The sequence below is a fragment of the Plecotus auritus genome, assembly GCF_963455305.1.
Source record: "Plecotus auritus genome assembly, chromosome: X".
NCBI lineage: Eukaryota > Metazoa > Chordata > Mammalia > Chiroptera > Vespertilionidae > Plecotus > Plecotus auritus.
This window is the reverse complement of record NC_137784.1, coordinates 119378339-119399642: the sequence shown is the minus strand read 5'-3', so window position 1 is coordinate 119399642 and position 21304 is coordinate 119378339. Positions and strand designations below refer to the sequence as shown.

General features: G+C 39.2%; 1 protein-coding gene across 6 annotated transcripts in view; it reads left to right on the top strand.

Moving 5' to 3' along the window:
- The window catches only part of ATP11C (ATPase phospholipid transporting 11C (ATP11C blood group)), a 245535-nt gene that overhangs the window by 205180 nt on the left and 19051 nt on the right, over positions 1 to 21304 (top strand). For all 6 annotated transcript variants that reach the window (XR_013959813.1, XM_080653850.1, XM_080653847.1 and 3 more), the window contains exons 23-25: positions 5069 to 5128; positions 12815 to 12942; positions 16297 to 16432. Coding sequence is in view for 5 of the 6 variants with exons in the window: in XM_080653850.1 (XP_080509976.1) it covers positions 5069 to 5128; positions 12815 to 12942; positions 16297 to 16432 (324 nt within the window). In the remaining variant the exon portion in view is untranslated. The remainder of the gene's footprint in view (positions 1 to 5068; positions 5129 to 12814; positions 12943 to 16296; positions 16433 to 21304) is intronic.

The window sequence follows — 21304 nt, the reverse complement described above, 5'->3', positions numbered from 1 at the left end:
TATGGTAATTATAGTTAATCATATTCTACTATATACTTCAAAGTTGCTAAGACTCAAGATCGCAAATGTTATCACCACAAAAAAAAAGAAATGATAATTGTGTGATATGATAGGGGTGTTAACTAACATTATTTTAGTAATCAGTTGCAATATGTAAATGTATCAAATTGACACGTACACCTTAAACATACACAAAAAAGAAAAGCCAAGGTCACCTATGATCACCAAGTCTTGAAAATAGCTGTTAGTGACGGAAGGAGACTTAACTTCCTTTAGCCTTAGAAGTGGTTTCCATAAAACACACACCACTAGTTAGTGGCTTCAATACCTTCTATGAAGCCCTCCCTGTCTTGTGTACATTACACCACTCCCCATAGAAACCGTTGTTGAGACATGTGACACCTTTCTTTGTATATTTGTGTGTTCCTTCTACTGGACCATAAAGCCTGTGATCCCCTGCCATAAAAAAAGAAGAAAAAAGCATTTTGCTACTAAAATAGGTATTTTGTTTTGAGTTAAAATCCATTCCTATTATTTATTCTACTACTCAGATTGTCATAGATTTGGCTCCTGTGTTCTTTCAGCATATCCCCATCATTTTTAAGTTTTTATTTTGTTGTGATAAGAACACTTAACCTGAGCTGTACCCACATAACAGCTTTAGAACTGTACAATACAGTATTGTTAAACTATAGGCACAACATTGTACAGCAGATCTCTATAACTTACTCGTCTTTCATAATTAAAACTTTATACCCATTCAGTAGCAATTCCCCATTCCTCTCTATCCCCATCCCCAACCTTTTGAACACTTCTTTATTTTTCAGTACCATATGATTTTCTAAGCTCTTCTTGTATTTTTACTGCTCCAGTCCTAGATTCAGACATTTCTTCAAGAAAAACTGGTTTCTTTTATTTGCAAATGGTATTTAGAAATCAAGATCTGGGTGCTAGTTGAACTCAGTATGTAAACCGTTTATATGGATAACTTTAATGCCAGCCAACACCGCAAAGTTTATTCTAACCTATCCCTTTTCCTTATTTATAACTCCTTTTTCCAGTGATGAAAAACCTAGTTCTCATTCTCAATATGTTTACTTATTTGTTCAATCCTTACAATACACTTACAGTAGTTTCAGAATTATTAACTTATACTCCTGGGAGAAACAAACTAACTTGAGTAATATATTTGTGTGCACTTCTTTTTGTCTTTGGCCTTGGAGTGTACCAGTATAGTCAAAATACTGTTTGCAAAGTTCGTTTTTGTCCCCGCCCCCCTTTTCAACCATTTCAGTGTGGTTATGTTATTTATTTGTAATATATTTAGGTTAAATTTTTGTTTGCATTCCAATTGGGTCCTTCCTCTCTAATCTTGACTGATTTTGATTAATTTTTGGTTATGTGAAACTGACATGGCTTTCCTCAAGTTGAGGTTCTCTGATGTTGCATAGTGAGTTAATGCTCTAAATGAAAGGAAAATTATACAAGTGACTTTTCTCAAATACCTCTTTTACTTATACATGGCTTCTTTTCTAAAATAAGATATTTGAAGTCATGTGTAAATGCATACCAATAGAAAGAACCAGTGACATTGTTATGTGACCTGTACTTTTGTCTATACAGATTCATATGTGTATATATCGTTTTCATACACTATATATACTGTTTTCCCCATTTTATTGAGTTACAATTCAAATAACAAAATTCACTGTAGTGTATAATACAGTGGCTTTTAATATATTCACTATGAAGTGCAACCATCACCACTATCTAATCCAGAACATTTCCATCACCCCAATAAGAAACCCCAAACCTATTAGCAGTCAGCCCCAAAACATACTGTTTTGCACTTTGCTCTTTTTTATTTAATATATTGTGAGCATTTTTTCACCCAGTTAAATATTCACCTAAAACACAATAATTTTGCAAAATACCCCCCATGATTGGATACTGAAGTAGTTTCCCCAACAACACCTTGATTTTCTTTTAGCATCAATCAGAGTACATTTTAAACTGATCCTGCATACTCATTTTTTATTTCTATAATAGAAATTTACTAAAGATCTTAATTAGATTCCAGTTTATAGGTATATTATCAAGTTAATGTACCGGTTCTAAATGATTCAAGCAGCTAGTCTTTGATACCCTATAAAAAGCTTAGAAACTGCTTTTGTGTGTCAGTTTTCTTATAATCAAGCCCAGGTCCTATTAACTTCATATTTTCAAAAATAATATAACCGTCACATCAGGTTTACAGATTTGCCAAGACCCTGTTAACCAGTATCAGCTGGTATCCAGGCCAAATATTGATGATGAGTAATAATGATAATTAACCCAGTATGTGTAATGTACTTTGCTGTTTGGCAAAAAAAAACAAAACACTTTATTTTCTTATTTAATCCTCACAAATCTCCTATGAGGCAATTAGTATTATTTCCACTTAAAATATATGGAAAGTAGGGCTCAGAGAATTTACATAACTTGCTTTTGGAGCCAGCTAGGAGGTGATAGAACAAGATTTCCACAATAGCTTTACTGACTCTAATTCCAGGACTCTTGTACATCATAATTTGGATTTACTGAGCCTTGGACTCAGTAACTTAACAGCCCCACATGGAGATGGGTTGTTATTCTCTCTTACCTCTCCCTAGTAGGAGAGCTCATGAAGATTTGCCTTAAAGATCTGCCTATCAGTCTAATCCCTAATTCCAGAGGCTTGGTTTGCCTACCATTGTGGCCTGCAATTCATTCAACTGCCACCAGATGGAAGGAATACTCTGTTAAGGAAAACAAAACAAGCATTAGAATGGCTAATGTTTACCAGTGATCTGTAATTAATGGTTCCCAGTTGTGGGGATAATTTATGTAGGTGGTACCCTCTGTGTTCATAGGATCTCTATGTCCATTATCTCTTAGTTAATTAGCAGTATTCCTTTTTCTAAAAATTTAAATTCATCTTTATTGTTAAAAGTATTATAGATGTCCCATTTCACGCCCCCATTGACCCCCTCCACCCTGCACCCGCACCCACCCCAGGCCTACCACACTATTGTCTGTGTCCATGGGTTAGCATATATGCATATAAGTTTTTGGTTAATCTTTTCATCAGTCTATTCCATGCTTCCATGTCTCCGGATCTATTTTGTCACTTTATTTTGTTCATCCCAAGATGATTTCTAATACTTTTGGCCCTCTTTGGCTGAGCTAAGAAGCCCTCCGGCATCTTCAATTTGCTATTGCCTCACCCCTGGAGTACTCCAGTGACTGATCTTATTTCTGTTTCTCCATGCAGTCTACCTTGCATAATTCAGCCAGATTAATGTTTGAAAAATACCACTTTTCAACTGTACTCCAGAAACTTTACTCTCCATTGTCTAAGGATTAGTCTGGCTTTTAAGGCACCCCACAGTCTCACCCTGTTTTACCTGTTATCTGTTTAAAATACAGAAGGCCTTATCTTGGTTCCTGCTATCAACATATCCTATTCATCTTTAGCACCTAGTTCAGATGCTAATTCTTTATTTATTCAATCAACAAATGTTTGAATGTGTTACCCTATGCCAAGCACTGTTTTAGGCCCTGAGAATTCATAATGGAATAAAACAGACTAAGTCCCTGTTCTCATGGAAATTACATCCTAGTAGGAGAGTCACACCTCCTCTTCCCAAAACTATCCCATAATCCCCATCAATCATTGCCTCCTCAGACCTCACAATTTAGAGGGTATAGAGGGGATAAATAGTGAGGAAAGGAGACTTGACTAGGAGTGGTGAACACACAATACAGTGTACATTTCATGTATTATAGAATTGTGCACCTGAAATCTATATAATTGTATTAACCAATAGCACACCATTAATTTCAATAAAAAATAAAAAAAAATAAAGTATGACTCTAGAAGCGCTACGTACATTTTGCATTCTACTAGAATTGATACATACAATTGAGTGTTGCCCTTCCAGGTGATGAGCCCTTTGGAGCTATGGCACTTACTCTGATGCTGTAGGAGTTATTCAAACATGTATAGCACTTTTCTTTAGGAACATCCTCCAGAGCCTGTAGTATACTCACCTAAATATCTTCAGTTGTGGCAGATGCTCATCCTTTGAAGATGCATTGGATTTTTAAAAACAGCCTCAGGTCTCCCAGTCTAGAAAATTACCTAAGTGAGAATGTGTGACAGAAGGAAGTAGACTGGTTTTTTGACATGTCTCAAAAATGGGCTCTTGAAGGTGCTGCCCAAAGAGAAATCCAGAGACAACATGAGAAGATGACAAGCAGCACTCAGATAATGTCACAGCCTGCCTTATTTAAATTCTCTGCTTGAATTTTTAAATCTGTGTTTCATATTCTCCCAATTAAATTACAAGTCCCTTAGGAATAAGAAGTTTCATTTGGGGTTTTTTTTTGTGTGTGTGTATGTCACCCACAGTGCCATCTTTGCATATAGTAAATGATCAATATTAATATGTCGATTGTTTGATGAGGCAGTGGTAAAGGCAGTAAAGCATTAGCTGATACTGTTAGTGTCAACATATACTGTAATAATTTCCTGACTCTTATTGGCATTAAGTGATTTAAAATACAGGGTGGGCAAAAGTAGGTTTATAGTTGTGAGTACATGAAACAGTTAATAAAGCTATTGTAATAATCATAACCTTCATGTCTTTTCCCATATGAACAACTGTAAACCTTTTGTCCTGCCCTGCATATATTTACAGCTTTATGTCATTCTACTTTATAATGATTTTGCAAATCTGATTGGCATTTAAGATGCAGTACTATTAGGTACTTGTATTATGTGATTTAATTTCTTCACACAGAAGAAGACTAGCAACAGGTTTTCATAAAGTGAGATCTCTTCTGCCTTGGTAGGGCAAAAGTTGTTATTAATATGAATTAGTCATTTGTTTTGGGATTATTCACTTACAACTCTAGAATACAGACTTATTGCCTTATGATGTTAGGAGGGCTTAGGACTGACTGTAGACTATTTGTAAGTTTCCTGTTTTAGTTTAGAAATTTGATTAAGGGAAAACATTAACCCTTTTCTCCATTTTTCCCCCAGAACCTTTGTTTTATTTTGCCACAATTTTTGTACCAGTTCTTCTGCGGATTCTCACAACAGGTTTGTTTCCCTAGTTATTTGTTGTAATGTACTTTACATTTGCTATTAATAATTTACCTTTATATGTATTGGATTATAGATATTGGAGAGGTATGTCCGAAGTAAAAGGAGGGTTGTTGTTTTTTATTCAACTGTTAATCTTGACTTGCATTTTGACAATAGCAAATGTTTGTGTTTTTGCTTTAACAGTGTTCTTATTACTTTGTTTTGAAAGTTCTTTAGTATATCTGATTAGAATTGAGATAACCTTTAAAAGATTATTTTGTTTTTTTCCTTTGTATCAGTGTATACAATGTTTTCCAATAATCCTAAAATGTTATAGTTTAATATTTCATCAAATAATATCTCACACCTTTGCAGTTTCTCAGATTGGTTTTCTAGAGAAACACTGACCTTTAAGCTGGCCACGAAGCTGTGATTCCTGGGTAAAACCTTGGATTACTAGAGTAACTACATTTTTTACCCTCTATTGTCTTCTGAACATTTATTGCATAAAGAATATGGTATATGTTAACTTGATATTTAAGTGGCAAGATAAGCAGGCATATTTGTCAGTTTGTTTTAACAACTGAAATGGATTTTGCATTGTTTCTAGTGGAAGTACACCTAAATATAGGAGCTATAATGCTCAGTGACTCAGAAATTTTCATAGGTAATCTGTGAGCAGTTCAGTGATTTTTGCCAAGCTGAACTACTGGTAACATCACCACAGGTATTACAGATTGAGTTTCTAAATTTCAAGGTATATTTAATTCCTCATGGTAGGAAGTGATTTTTTTTTCTAATTTCTTGGCAGTATTTTTAAGCGAATGTATTCTCTCAAAGGAAAATGACTGCTCTCTTTGTCTTGAACTTACCTCTTTACCATTTGGTATGCTGTCTCTTACATCAGTACTGCCCCGGCATCAGCCACATAGGGCCAGTTAAGCAGATTGCTTTATGAATTAATCATCTAGCTGTAGGAAGTGCTATCTATTTTCTTGTTTTCAAAACTTATAGTTTTAGCTACAGAGAGTTTTATGGATTCTTATGAGTCTGCTTTTCTTGAACATTGAAATTACTATGGATCCAAATGTTTCTAATTCCTCACTTAGATGAATGCAAGTATTAAAAAGACATTTCAAATTTTGTTGCGAAATACTAAAGGGAAATTGGCTTAATCTGGTTAAAACATTGTTTTTTATTTTGAAAGGAGCCTGTTGCTTTGTTATCTTTTTAAAACATGTTTACGAAGCACAAAATTTATGAAGAAAGGAAGGACTTACTACTAATAAAGTCAGCTGAGATTCAGAACCTGGGCTGAGATTCAGACCCTGGGCTGGGGTCTGTTTAGGTTACCTTAACTGCTTAGATTTTCATAGGAGTTGATGTTTGGCTTCGTTAGTTGCTCAACTAGTATGCTCACTCACTTAATAAATATATCTTGGGTGCCTAGTATGTGCCAGGCTACGTGCTGGGGATATAACAGTGATCAAAAATCTTACCCCCATAATGCTGGGGGAAAGACAGACAACATTCAGATAAGCATACTGTCAGTTGCTGATAAATGCTCTGAAGGGGGTGAAAAAGGATAAAAAATTGATAGAGTGACTGGGGAAGAGGGCCACTATTTTAGAGAAGATGATTTTGAAAGTTCTCTCTGATGATGTGACCTTTAGGTGGAAATATGAAGGAGATAAGGGAAGGAGCTATATGGATGTCTTAGAGCAGTGGTTCTCAACCTTTCTAATGCCACGACCCTTTAATACAGTTCCTCATGTTGTGGTGACCCCCAACCATAAAATTATTTTCGTTGCTACTTCATAACTGTAATTTTGCTACTGTTATGAATCGTAATGTAAATATCTGTGTTTTCCGATGGTCTTAGGCAACCTTGCTAGCGGTTCTCAACCTGTGCGCGACCCACAGGTTGAGAACCGCTGCTGTAGAGCCTAAGACCATTGGAAAACACAGATATTTACATTACGATTCATAACAGTAGCAAAATTACAGTTATGAAGTAGCAACGAAAATAATTTTATGGTTGGGGGTCACCACAACATGAGGAACTGTATTAAAGGGTCGCAGCATTAGAAAGGTTGAGAACCACTGTCTTAGAGGAAAAATGCATCAAATAAAAGGAATGTTTCTGAGGTGGTGACCTGATATATAATATCTTTAGTTTTGAATTTGGCCTAGTGCTCTGCGCTGAATGTAGCAACCTTTGTTACAAATAATCTTTAGAGCCTTTTTCAATTTAGGTCCACATCCGGTGTTCTCTGCAATCCTGGAATTTGAAGGGTTGAACTATGGAGAAGTAGAGGTGGGACCAGGGTTCTGATTCTTTAAGCAAAAAGCAGGTCTTTCTTTAGCAAAGCTAGAGTAGTACTGGTCATGAAAATAAAACATTTAACATTAAGTAACTAGGGGACAAGAGGAAACCCAGAACTTCTAAATCCAATTCCAGGATTGAAGGTTTACACTGAGTAAAATTTTCAAAGCTCAAGTCCCTTCCTAAGATAATGCTTTTTATATCTTCTTTCTAAAACCTGGTTCTCACTAGAGATTTATATATTAAAGGGGATAAGACTTTTTTTCTGCAAAATACATCAAACATGAGAGTAAAGCAGAAAAGTGTTAATAAATGTATGTACTACTCTTCTTAAAAATAAATAAATAAATAAATAAATCATTTACAACAGGTTTAACAAATAATATTATCAAGTAAAGCTGTTGTTTGTTTTGAGGACATTCTATCTTCTCTAATTATGCATCTAAGAATTACAATTCTCTTTCATGTAACCTCAAACTGCCATAGTGGAACAAAAGTAGATTTTATTTTCATTTATCTCTATTGTTGAAAGTATTACAGATGTCCCCTTCCCCCCCTCACCCCAACCCCCCCCCCCCTCATTGACCTCCTCCATGCCAGGCTTACCACACTATTGTCTGTGTCCTTGAGTTATGCATATGCATATAAATTCTTTGGTTAATCTCTTTCCACCCCACCCTCCCCCCTGATGCTTCTTTTGTTTGAATGAAATTCAAGATTAAATTATATACCAATCAATCTGAAGTGGGGTTTTTTTTTCAATTTTCTCATTAGCAAAAATGGGTAATTGTATATCAACAGGCTAGTACTCTCCCTTGAGAATTCAGTAAAATATTTTTACTGAGTTTAAATCTTTGTAAATGGGAAGTATCTCCATGTTCATTGAGAATTTTGCATGCATATTATCTTGCTTTTGTTTCTACTGTAGGTCAGAGTTGTCCCTTCCTCTGGGCTCCCCCAGCTCTTTGTACTCTCACCACCCAGCCTCCCCCTCTGCAATTTGAGTGCCTCTGACAGGGTACTAATCTTCTTTGTTCCTAGTACTTGTCACTTAGTAAGCACTCAGTTAAATGTTTTTGAAGTCAACTAATGAATGAACCAATGCTCTATTCAAGTTGTTCTCAACGTTTTTGAGGCAATTCCCATTATGATAGTAAGTGTATCTTTAGTAACTATTGTTTGAAAATGTATAATTGTATTAATTTATGTCACATTTAAATGAATTTTATTAATTAAAATAACATTTATATGTGTGAAAATACAGATAAATATTATTTATTCAGGCCACAGGTAATGATTGTATGAAAACATCTAGCACCGTGTAGAAAAATACTGAACTCAATAAGTATATTCATTAAAATTAGGTTCAGATAATACCTTGATTTTCCATAAAGGAAAATTTACAATATTAGATCAATCTTTTACAAATGTGCCATAGCTTCCAATATCTATTCAATCATTCATCCAATATTTATTGAATGCTTTTTATATGCCAAGTTCTGCCCTAAGAGCTGAAGGTTGTCAAAGCCCTCTAGCCAAACACCACCAGGAACACATTTGTAGTTGATCAAATTTTGTTTATTACCGGATGCAATGAGAAAGAATATACACCATGAGTAACAGTGGAGCCTCTCAGGAAGAGAGTGTTAGAAAAGTCTTATAAGATTTGGATTGAGTTAGGTAATTTGGGAAGCATTTAAGAAGATTGGGTGCTGTTAGAAGCAGTGGTAATTTTATGACTGGGCATTTTAGTAAATCTTACCCAGAAGGAATGAAGACTAGAAGGAGGCTAACCCTGTTATCGGTCAAGAAGCAACAGTTACTCATATTAGCCAGAATGGGGGTGTTGGTCATTATTTATGATTTTAAAAATATTCATGCTCTGTCTGTGTTCAGATGTGATTGTGGAGTGGTCTTGTTTTGATCCATCATAGTCACAGAATGGCCTTGCTTGATGTTGTATTTCTGTGAAATTGTGCATGTTTGGCAGGAGAACACCTATGCCTAGCTATGAGTGACAGGTCAACTCTATGATGTTAGGTGCTGCTTTACTCTTTTTCAAGCTACAGCTATCTAATGTGAATTGAAACAAACAAATAAAAAGTTGGGATAGCAATAACTTATACCAGTCAAAATAGGCTTTAAAACAAAGGCTATAACAAGAGACAAAGAAGGACCCAGCAACTCCACTTCTGGGTATTTATCTGAAGAAACCTAAAACACTAAATAAAAAAGACATATACAATAAATAAATAAATAAATAAATAAATACATACATACATACATACATACATACATACATGAATGCATGAATGAACGAATGACATATACATCCACATGTTCATTGTAGCATTATTTGCAAGAGCCAAGATATAGAAGCAACAATAACAAACACACACACACAATGGAATATCAGTCATCCATAAAAAAAGCATGAAGTCGGAGAACCAAGATGGCGGCATAGGTAAGTGCCTGTACTTGCTGCCTTTCACAACCACATCAAAACCACAACTAAACGGCAGAGCAAATACCACCCAGAACCGCGGGAAGGCTGAGTGAGTGGAAGTTCCACAACTAGAGAGGTGAAGAAGGTGCATTGAGACTGTAGGAGGTGCGGAAGCTCGGAAAGTGCTAGCACCTGGGTGTGCTGCTCTTTTAACCTGGAGGGAGATACAAGCTCCTGCTTGCTCTGAACTCCAATTCCAGTCGAGACTCGGGGGGACCCAGGCACATAGGGGGAGAAACTGGATTGTCTGGCATTGGGACAGGAACGCAAGGGCGGCTTTCTCTTAGAGGGGCTCTCAGCAATCATTGTTTCTGCATGGGGTACAGGAAGAAGAGAACCGGGGACTTCTCCCGTTCAGGGCTGACTGGCAGCCATTGCTGTTTGCTCCACCCTAGTGATTCCCAGAGACCCCGCACCACCCAATTTACAACCCCACCCAAGCTGTGCGCATTGGCTTTTGCATATGAATGTCCTGTCCTTTTGCCTAAAACCTGTCAAACTACAGCTGGGTCAGAGAGCCCCAGAGCTTCCAAAAGAAGGCCCAAGGCCCTGCCAGCCTTGCTTCACAGCTGGGCCTCGTCTGGGCACTTCCAAACCCCATACAAAGAGGAGGAATCTGCAGATGTCTCTGTAGCTCCTGCTGGGTGGCCCCAGACAGTGGCTAACTTTGAACCACCTTGGAGATCCAAGATCCAGTGTACCCAGTGGTCAGAGTGAGACCATACCAGATTGCAATTCTTCACATCCATAAGAGACACACACAAGGTACAGACTCAGTGAGCACCAAAGCCCCACTGAAGCAAGTCCTGCCCCATAAGGGTGTCTCTTCTGCAACAGATCTTCCAGTGTAGACACAGCTGGTGATCACAGCCAATTGGCCTGGAGGTCAATTCCTCCCAGTGATACCAACAGCAATCAAGGCTTAACTACAACAAGACTGTGCACCCAGCCCACAAAGGGGTGCACCAAGAGTATCCACCTCAGGTGACTGGGGAGGCTGAGCCACTGGGCCCTATAGGACACCAACCACACAAGGCCACTCTATCAACTCAAGGAGACTTAGCAGCTACCCAAGACATAGAAATAAACACAAAGAAGCAACCAAAATGCAGAGACAAAGAAACATGTCACAAATGAAAGAAATGGATGAAAGCAAAATACTGGATATAGAGTTCAAAACCACCGTTATAAGGTTACTCAAGAATCTTCTAGAAACCCCCAAGGAACTTAGTGAGACCCTCAAGGATATGAAAAAGGACCAACTAGAAATTAAGCATACACTAACTGAAATAAAGAATAATATACAGAGATCCAACAGCAGACTAGAGGATCCCAAGAATTGAGTCAAAGATTTGAAATATGAAGAAGCAAAAAACACCCAACCGGAAAAGCAAAAAGAAAAAAGAATCCAAAAATATGAAGCTAGTGTAAGGAGCCTCTGGAACAACCTCAAGTGTACCAACATCTGAATTATGGGGGTGCCAGAAGAAGAGAGAGAGCAAGATACTGAAAACCTATTTGAAGAAATAATTACAGAAAACTTCCCCCACCTGGTGAAAGAAATAGACTTACTTACAAGTCCAGGCAGTGTAGAGAACCCCAAACAAGAGGAATCCAAAGAGGACCACACCAAGACACATCATAATTAAAATGCCAAGGGCAAAAGACAAAGAGAGAATCTGAAAAGCAGCAAGAGAAAAACAGTTACCTACAAGGGAGTACCCATATGACTGTCAGCTGATTTCTCAACAGAAACTATGCAGGCCAGAAGGGAGTGGCAAGAAATATTCAAAGTGATGAAGAGCAAGGACCTACAACCAAGATTACTCTACCCAGCAAAGCTATCATTTAGAATTGAAGGTCAGACAAAGAGCTTCACAGACAAGAAAAAAGCTAAAGGGGTTCATCACCACCAAACCAGTATTATATGAAATGCTGAAGGGTATTCTTTAAGAAGAGAAAGAAAAAGAAAAAGGTAAAGATAAAAATTATGAACAACAAAGTGATAACAAATACATATCAACAAGTGAATCTAAAAATCAAGTGAATAAAAAATCTGATGAACAGAATAAACTGGTGAATATAATAGAATCAGGGGCATAGAAAGGGAGTGGACTGACAATTCTCAGGGGGAAGTGGGTGTAGGGGTGCGAGAAGAGATTGGACAAAAATCTTACACCTATGGAGGAGGACAGTGGGGGGTTAAGGGCTTGGGGTGAGGTGGAAACCAGGTGGAAGGGAGCTATGGGGGGAAAAAAAGAGGAACAACTGTAATAATCTGAACAATAAAGATTTATTAAAAAAAAAAAACATGAAGTCTTGCCATCTACAACATGGATAGACCTGGAGGGTATTATACTCAGTGAAATAAGTCAGACAGAGAAAGACAAATGCCAGATGACTTCACTTATATGTGGCATCTAAAAAACAAAATAAGCAGAATAGAAACAAATTCATAAATACAGAGAACATATGACAGTTGCCAGATTTTGGGGGTGTTGGGACAAGATGGCTAAAGGGATTAAGAAGCACAAATTGGTGGTTAAAGAATAGTCATGGGAGGTAAAGTACAGTTTAGGGAATATAGTCAATAATATTGTAATTATGAATGGTGCCGGGTGGGTACTTGATTTATCAGGGGGATCACTTCATAAGCTATAGGAATATCTAATCACAGTATTATACACCTGAAACTAATATAATATTGTCAACTGTAATTTAAAAACATATTTAAAACATTTTTAATTCCTTTGGTATTAAAAGAAATGTGAAAAAACTGTCTTGTTTTAGCTTCTGATTTTTTCCAACACAACCTCTTGAAGATGATTGTTCAGTACATTTTTTTCTCTTCCATTGTTTGTCATTTCAGCCACTGTATGATGCTGCTTACCTTACAATGTATAATATCTGCTTCACATCCTTGCCCATCCTGGCCTACAGTCTACTGGAACAGCATGTCAATATTGACACTCTGACCTCAGATCCACGATTGTATATGTAAGTTAAACATTACAGTTAAAATTTCCTCAGACTTACAAAGTTGTGGGTGTCACTTTGTGTGAAGGAGGGAAGGACACAGACTTCCCACCTGGTTTGATCACATGTTTCTCTGGTATTCAACAGGAAAATTGTATATATCCTAGGTGCAGGTCCTGTACTTGAATGTGTTTGAGCCATTTAGTTAAAAATCATTAATTCCTAAAATTTGCATCTACATTGTCATAGAGTTCTGGAGTCTTAGAGGAGGACACGATATTTTAACTACCAAAAAAAAAAAAAAAAGCCTAACACAAAGATCTTTATTTGTTTAGAATATTGATTTCTACCTATAATAGATTGAACTGATGATATTGTTAGGACTTATCTTGTAAACTGCCCCTGAAGCATAGCTTCTCTCTCCCTTTGTTAGGCCCATTCGAAAACTGTTTTGTTGAAGGAATTAATTCATCAAGCCCTTATATCCATTTTGTGTCAGTTGGAAATGCATGTGTTTCTATATGGATGGGGACTTAGCATTAGCCCCAGTTGTTTAACCTATGACTTAATTGGATTTTTATAAGTTAAACCTTAAAACTAAGGATAAATAAAGATGTTAATTTACAGCAGATTATAAGCATTGCTAAATAGTGGATGTCAAGTGCAGTACATAGACTTGCGTGGCTTATTTGTATGAAGTGAAGGTATACAAATTAAGGGATTTCTTTAACCAGTATGACTCATAAAACTCACCTTTAGTAATTATTAGACTTATCCTGATTTATAAAATATATCATCATCATTTTAAAGTTATTTCTTATGGGAATTTTCAAACATGCACAGAAGTAGCAAAAATACTATTAATATGGTGAACTTCCCTGTCCTTACCACTCAGCTTCACGAATTCTCAATACAGAGCCAGTTCTCTTTTATTAATAACCATCTCTGCTCCATCACAGACTTATTTTGGAGCAAATATCAAGCACTGTCTAAAATAGTTATTTCAGTATGTTTGTCTTAATGATAAGGACTTAAAAATAACAGTACCCTATCATACTTTAAAATTTTACAAGTCCATAATATCATATATTCAATCAATGTTCAGATTTTTTCAACTGACTCATTTCTTTGAATTGCAGGCTTGTTTTAATCAGGATGTAAGGTCCATATGTTGCAGTTGGTTAATATGCTTCTTGAGTCTCTCTTTTTTTTTTTTCTTGAGCCGCTTTTAATCTGTAGGTTAACCTAGCAATTTATTTGTTGATGAAATGGGATCATTTATATTATAGATTTCCCCTGATCTAGAGTTTGCTGATTGCATTGATGGCATCGTTTAACGTTTTTCTTTTTCTGTATTTGTTGCAAAGGCATAGTTAGATCTAGAGGGAATCATAGAAACCTTGGTTGAAATCTTAACAGAGTATCATCTCCCATGCTCTGATTTAAAAAAACAAAAATGAGGAACCAGGACCCAGAAATGACTTGCCTAAGAACACAGGGTATAACTAGAGGCCAAACTAAGATTAGAATTCAGTCCTCCTGATAATCAGCCCTGTGCTCTTCCCAGCAGAATGATCATTCTCAAACACTGAGCCAACAGTGTACTCTGTCTTATGACAACGACGAAAGTGAAGCCCAATAGTTCTATTGCTCTGGTTGGAGTGGAGTTTGGGTGGCAGTGAGCAGAATCCCTCCCATGCAGCCCCAGCAAGTGCTCAAGCTAATTGTCTGAGTTCCAGTTCTGGCTTTGCCACTCACTAACTGTGTGACCTGCACAGGTTACTTAACTGAGATGAGCCTCAATTTCATCTTCAGTAAAATCTGGGCAACAAGAACACCTAGTCCGCAGTGGTTTTATGAGGGTTAGATGAGTGACAACACATAAAAGAACTTAAAACAGTGCCTGGAACATAATAAGTGTTCATAGATTGTAGCTATTGATCTTCTTATTCTAACACTCTCTTCCACTTAACTTCTGGGCTGTGCTGAGCACTTTCATACATTAAGAATGTTCAAAACTTGAAGAAAACTGTTGAGCACAAATTATTGTAAGGGTTTTCCTGAAGTTTTACTTACTGAACAGCAGGTGTAGGTAATGAACTATTAAACCATTTTGCATAGATGGTATACTTGATGCAGAAATGAAAGCCATGAGATACCTGTTGACCAGCCCAAAATTCAGTTTTCTTTGTGTGGTCTGATGAGACACTGCTCTTGGCCTGTCACTGTAGATTACTCTACAGGAGAGGCACCTCCCTAAAGATCCTTGCAGGAATTGCCCAGCAACTGCCAGCCAATGAGGCTTTTGAGAGTCACTGCCATGGTCTGAGGCAGAAGGTAGTCCCTGTGTTTTCATACCTTCTCTGGAGTTATGTTACACACTGTGGGAAGATAGGCAGGGACATCATGGTATGTTAGTAATATTCTGATTTGTACTAAGAAGATTGTGCTATTTTTGACAGATTTTAAACTTTGATCTGTCCACATTCCATTTATTAAATCATGACTGTTCAGCTTCAAACATGTTATTACACTCAATTAAAAAAGTATAAAGGGCATCCCAAGACCAAAAAAGGTTAAGCTCCCAGGAAGAAATCTTGATTAAAAGAAACATTTTAACAATTGTAATTGGAAGAGGAGGTATCTTGGTTGAGAGCACATGATTTCAGTCAAGTAAATCTAGGATTGTATACTAGCTCTGTCCCTTACTAAATGAGTGAACTCCGATGTGCCGCTACACTGGTGGTTCCCAAACTTTACTGCACGGCATAATCACCTGAGGAGCTTTAAAAATATCCTGATGCACAGCTTAGCCTTATGCCAATTAAATCAGACTGAGGTTGGGAGCCAGGCATCATTGTTTTTCAAAGATCCCCAGGTGATTCCAATGTGCATCAAAGTTTGGTATATCTTTTGAGGCTCCTTATCATTTACAGATAGGAGTGATAAAAATACTTATCTCATGTGGTTTTTATGTGGATAAAAATGGAATATATATATATATATATATATATATGTATGTATATATATATACACATACATATATATCATAATCTACTTTTCTGACATATAATAAGTACTCAATAAATGGGAGCTAATTATTATTGATTATATTATTGTTGTCAGGTGGCCAGAATTTTAACATAGAAGTGCTTGGACAGTTTACTTCATTACCTCAATCAGGAGGTGATTGCATAAAAATAAACCTGTGGTTCATTCTGACCTTTTACTGAAAGCCTTTCAGTCCCTCGGAGCTAGCTCCTTTCATTATAACAGGGTCAAACCCCATGTGCACCTTTTGGCAATTTACCATAACTTTAAATAAACAGACTATAGAGATTCATTAACCTGTATTTTCCCCCCATTTCTCAATAGGAAAATTTCTGGCAATGCCATGCTGCAGTGGGGCCCCTTCTTATATTGGACATTTCTGGCTGCATTTGAAGGAATAGTATTCTTCTTTGGGACTTATTTTCTTTTTCAGAATTCATCCCTAGAAGAAAATGCAAAGGTAAAAATATTGCGTTGTTCGTTTGGTATTATAAGCATGGCTTATCTTTTTTCCATGAGCACTGGATCAAGCATACACATATTCTAGCTGTAATCATTTTGCAAAATTTTTAAAGGTAGAGACTAGTTCTCAGAACTTCTTTAGAACAGTAGAAGTGTTGAAGTATAAAATCACTTCCTATGTGCATGGCAAACTAGAGAGCTTATGTGCAAAAAGTTTGGAAGCTTAACTTGGCTGTAATTTTTATTGGATGAACAAAGTTCTTGGGACTTCAGACTTTGGGCCACTGCACTTTGATTTGAGCAAGGCCTTTTCTGTTTTAAAAGGAAAGTCTGGACTCACTCAGTTCTTATTCATAGTGGCCTTCCATGCTTAGAGTTCAAGGGGGTAACTGACATATGGAATTCCCTTCTCTTTCTCCTTCCCTTCCACATGGTAGCATAGTATTTTCCTGAAAGGCTACACTGATCCTGACAGTGCCTTCCCAGCAAGCACTACATAGTTTAGCCCCTGCATTGGAATGATTTTGCCCTGTCTGCTGTGGAAGAGAATGGAATGAGGTCTTCCTATAGCCACACAGTGGAAAATCAAACCAACTTGTATGCTGCTTTCACTATGTTTGCTATTTCCGGGCTTCCTCTTTTATGGTATTTCATTCTTTATCATCATAATGTGAAGCAAAGCTAAGGTTCAAAAAGAATTTACTGATTACAATGACTGTGTCTAGAACCTAGAATCAGTATCTGTTAGGGAAGTAATATAGGCTCAGTGGATTTGAATGATACTTTAAATTAGGTATTATAGTCAAAACCTCTCCAATTTGGATTGACAGAAGTCAGTTTAATATGAATCCATTAAACTTATTAATCACCAATTAACTTTTGAGGAAATACAAATCTAGTACTTTAGAGTAGGTTCATGTAGCAATTACCAAAAAGTATGCCCTACTTAATCTCTCTGTGTGTCCTTGGGCAAATCACTTCAGCATTCCAAGTCAACTTTGCCCACCAGTAAGAAAAAGGAATTCAATTTTATGATTTCTCAAGTCTTCAGCTTTATGACTGATTCTGTGACTTTCACTTTTTATTTGGCACATAAATTATATAGAGCTGACTCTTGCTTTTTAAAAAGTTTGCTGCAAAGTAGGTGGATATTCTCCTGCAGTTCTATTGACATGGTTCTTTTGTTCAGCAAATTCTTCAGGTGGTGCATGGGGAGCCTCAACACAGCCTGTATCCAATCCATCACCCATGTTCAGTCCATGATGTCCAAATTAATTAGATTTTACTGTATATGTCACCATCCTAAATGTTTGCTAAAGTTACAGTAAGTGTAACAACTGCTATCAGCAGTTAAACATTGAAAGAATGAGAGAGAGGCCGAAAAACCAGGACTACAGGCTTTATTAGAGGAGAAGGACCCTGCCGGGCTGTCTCGCAGGGGAGAACAGCATCACGTGCAGAGGTGAACACGCCTTTTAAGGGGAGGAATGGGAAGGGATGGGGCTTAGGGTACTCGGCACATGCTGATTGGTGGTTTCATATAAGGCACATGATTAGGCACTTAGGTACTTAGGAATCAAGAGCTTAGGGTATTTGGCAGGTGCTGATTGGTGGTTCAATGTATAGTCCATATAAGGTGCCTGGTTAGGTGCTCAGGAATGTCCAGGCCGCAGGTGCAGGTTACGTCATACTCCGTCCATCAGTTGGGGAAAGGGAGGATTTATCATTCCAGGCTTTGGTAATATTAAAAAAAAAAATTGAGAGTCTGGGCAAGGTCAGGGGGTGAAGGTCCATCTTCCATAGCTACTTCCTGCTGAGAGGGGGCGTTGTCAGGGGTGTCTACCCGGGGTCTCAAGGATTCTGGTACTAGGTTCTGAATTCAAGGCCAGATAGATCTCTCCCACCTTCTGGTTGGTGAACGCCTGCATTCTGTTCTGCAAGAAACTAGTGAAACAGCGCATGAGACGGGCCAAAGAGCAAAATTAAAAGAATAAATACCAGTGGGCCTAATAGTGGGAGGAGCCATGGGGTAAGTGAGCGAAAAACAGGTAGTGTTTTCTGTGCTGGACGAGGGGTGCAGCAGCATGCTTTCCCCAAGAGACTGGTTGGTGAAGTCTCGAGAGCGATCCTGTTGAGTCACTTGGGAGGTAAAAGCTGGTCCTGAGGCTGCCACAGGGTCACTTGTCTGGTTTTGCTGCTTTTATGGGCCTGGAGCTGAAATACAACTGAGACCTAGATGTTATTTTTAGTGGGGGAAAGAGTAGGGGTCTCAGTTGCCTCACTAGTGATATGAAAGGGGAGAATAGGTTACCCTGGGGGTAAGGTTCTTGTTTTCCCAGTTTGCCCCTTGCTGGGCATCCACATGTTTCTTGTAGGTCCTGAGACAGGGTTTCAAAGTATGGGTAGAGCAGTGGTTAAGCTCCCTATGGCAGTTCCAACCCCTGCTGTGATGCCAAGGGTTAGGAGGAGAGGGATTACCTGGACTCCTCTTTTGTGTCAGATATGATGGGTTACGGGGACAGGTAAAGACTGATCATTGGGGGCTACATCTACATTGGGTGAGAGATAAATGAGAGTATAGGTTCCTGTCCAGCTGATGGGGAGACATATGTATGTGTTTTCCCCACAGAGGAAGAAAAATCCCTTATCATGGAGACTAGCTGAAAGGTGTAAGGAGAAGAGGTGGACTAAAGGGTGTGAGATTCCTTTTTCTAGTTCCGCTCTCCAAGCTGAGAGGGTAGTCGCCATGGCGCTACCAATGAGGGGTGACAGATGAGTGTTTGAGATTGTATTGCAGTGAAAGTGGGAGGGAATGTTAGAATGGGCTGTTATCCAAGGGAAAAAAGAAAGGTAAGGAAAGGAGCTGTGGAAGATGAGGCTGGAGAAAAGGCAGGGGGAGGAGGGAGTAGGCCCCGCAGCCTGTTTCCAGGCCTCTAGCCGCTTGAATTTTAAAACTGCCACTTTTTCCCTAGAGATAATAATCAAGGAAGTAGTTCTTTGGGAAGGGTGGAGTAGGGGATGTGGGGGAGGGTGAGAAGGCGCTGAGGTCAGAGCAGTTTTCAGAGCATTAAAAGGGTGAGAATGTTGGCCTTGGGATCTAAAGGCTCAGTGAGGGGGGTCCCTTCGCCATGTCATGTCATAGAGGAGCTTTGCAAGAAGACAAAAGTTGTGAACCCAGAAATGAGAGTACCCAGTGAGCCTGAGAAAGGAAATTTCTTGTTCAGAGGAGGGGACAGTCTTGGAGGAGATAAGGAGATAAGGCATTTACAGTCCAAGGAATGGCTCGGCCTTGTGGGGCGAGAGAGTAAAACTGAGGTAGGTGACTGTGCTTTGGGACAACTGGGCTTTAAGTGGAGATGCATGGTAGCCCTGGCCGGGCACCGAGGTAGAATGAGAAAAGAGTGAATGGGGGAATTTAGTAAGATGCAGTGTAGACGTGAGGTGGCTAATGGCTGTGAGACTAATCCGTCAACCCCCATAATAGAGACTGAGTGGACAAGGGTCCCAGCGAATTCAGGGCAGAATAAGTGGCCCCAGTGTCAATTAAAAGGAGATCAGCTTACCTGCCACCACAGTCGTTACCCGACGCTCTGTCCTGGTGATGTAAGTCTGTGGGGCGCTGTCAGGGCCTGGGCAGCTTCAGTTTTTGGTGGCCAGTCCCAGGGGGTCTGGGAGCTCCAAACCGGATCCAGAGGGTGGCCATCCTGGACTGGCTGAGGCCTGAACCAGAGGGCCAGACTACAGTCTGATTTCCAGTGGCCTTCTTTTCCACACCTTGAGCAGGGCCCAGACGGGGGTCTCGGGTTTGAGCAGGACCTGGCTCAGTGTCCTTCCTTGTTGCATTTGAAGCATGGGCCCAGAGGAGGCTTAGCCCCTGACTTACCCACAGTTGGAGGACCGGCACTTCGTTTGGGGTTCATGACAGCGGTGGCTAGGAGCTGGAAGGCCTCCTTCTGGGCCTCAGCCTTGGCCTGATCTCGCCTTTGATTTTGGATTTGGGTCTCCTCGTCTCTATTATTAAAGACCTTAAAGGTCAGGTTAACGAGGTCTTTTTGAGGGGTTTGTGGACCTGCATCTGTTTTTTTTAAGTTTGCGGCATATGTCGGGGGAGTAAAGGTGGTCAGGTCAGTGGAAAAAGAAACCTGAGATGCCTCTCAATCTGTGAGGCTGGACATAGAGAATGGGACTTGGACTCAGACTATGCCCTCAGTTCCTGCTGCCTCCCTCGGGTAGAATGGACATGGGAATAGAAGAAGCTGTTGCAGAAGGCAATCTTTGGGTGGCCTGAGAATGAGTGTTAGATGGGAAAGGCTGTTTTGGAGCTCACGTTCTCAGGATTTGGGCTCTCAGGAAGATCAGAAAGTGAGAAGGGAATGGCCAGCCACCTGTGAATTAGGTTGCTGGCGGTCACGGGAGCGGAGATTCAGCAGAGAGCGCACAGGGGAAGGTGGGCGGTTAGAGTTCTCAGAGGTAGAGCGTGGGGTGCTGATTCTGCAGCAGGGTTGTAAGGAGGTGGTGAGAGTGAGACAGGTGGAGAGGAATGATCAGCTGGGTTGAAAGAGCAGTCAGAAGACAGAGAAAGGGGCTGAGGACCGGTTTGAGGGAGTGAAGAGGACTTTGCGAGGAGGATCTGATGGGTGGAACATGAGGAGTAAAGCGAGGGGCGAGAGGGGGGGGGGAGGGGGAGCCTGTTCGTAGGGATCCCTGAGGCCTCCCTGTCCGGTGGCAAAATTATCTAGGTCTTGGAGGATATTGGAATTGAAAGTGCCGTTTTTGGGCCACTGAGAGCCATTGTTGAGTTTATATTGTGGCCAGGTAGAGCTTCTTTGGTTTGACGTAGCCAGAAAGACCAAGGGTCGAGAGATTGGCG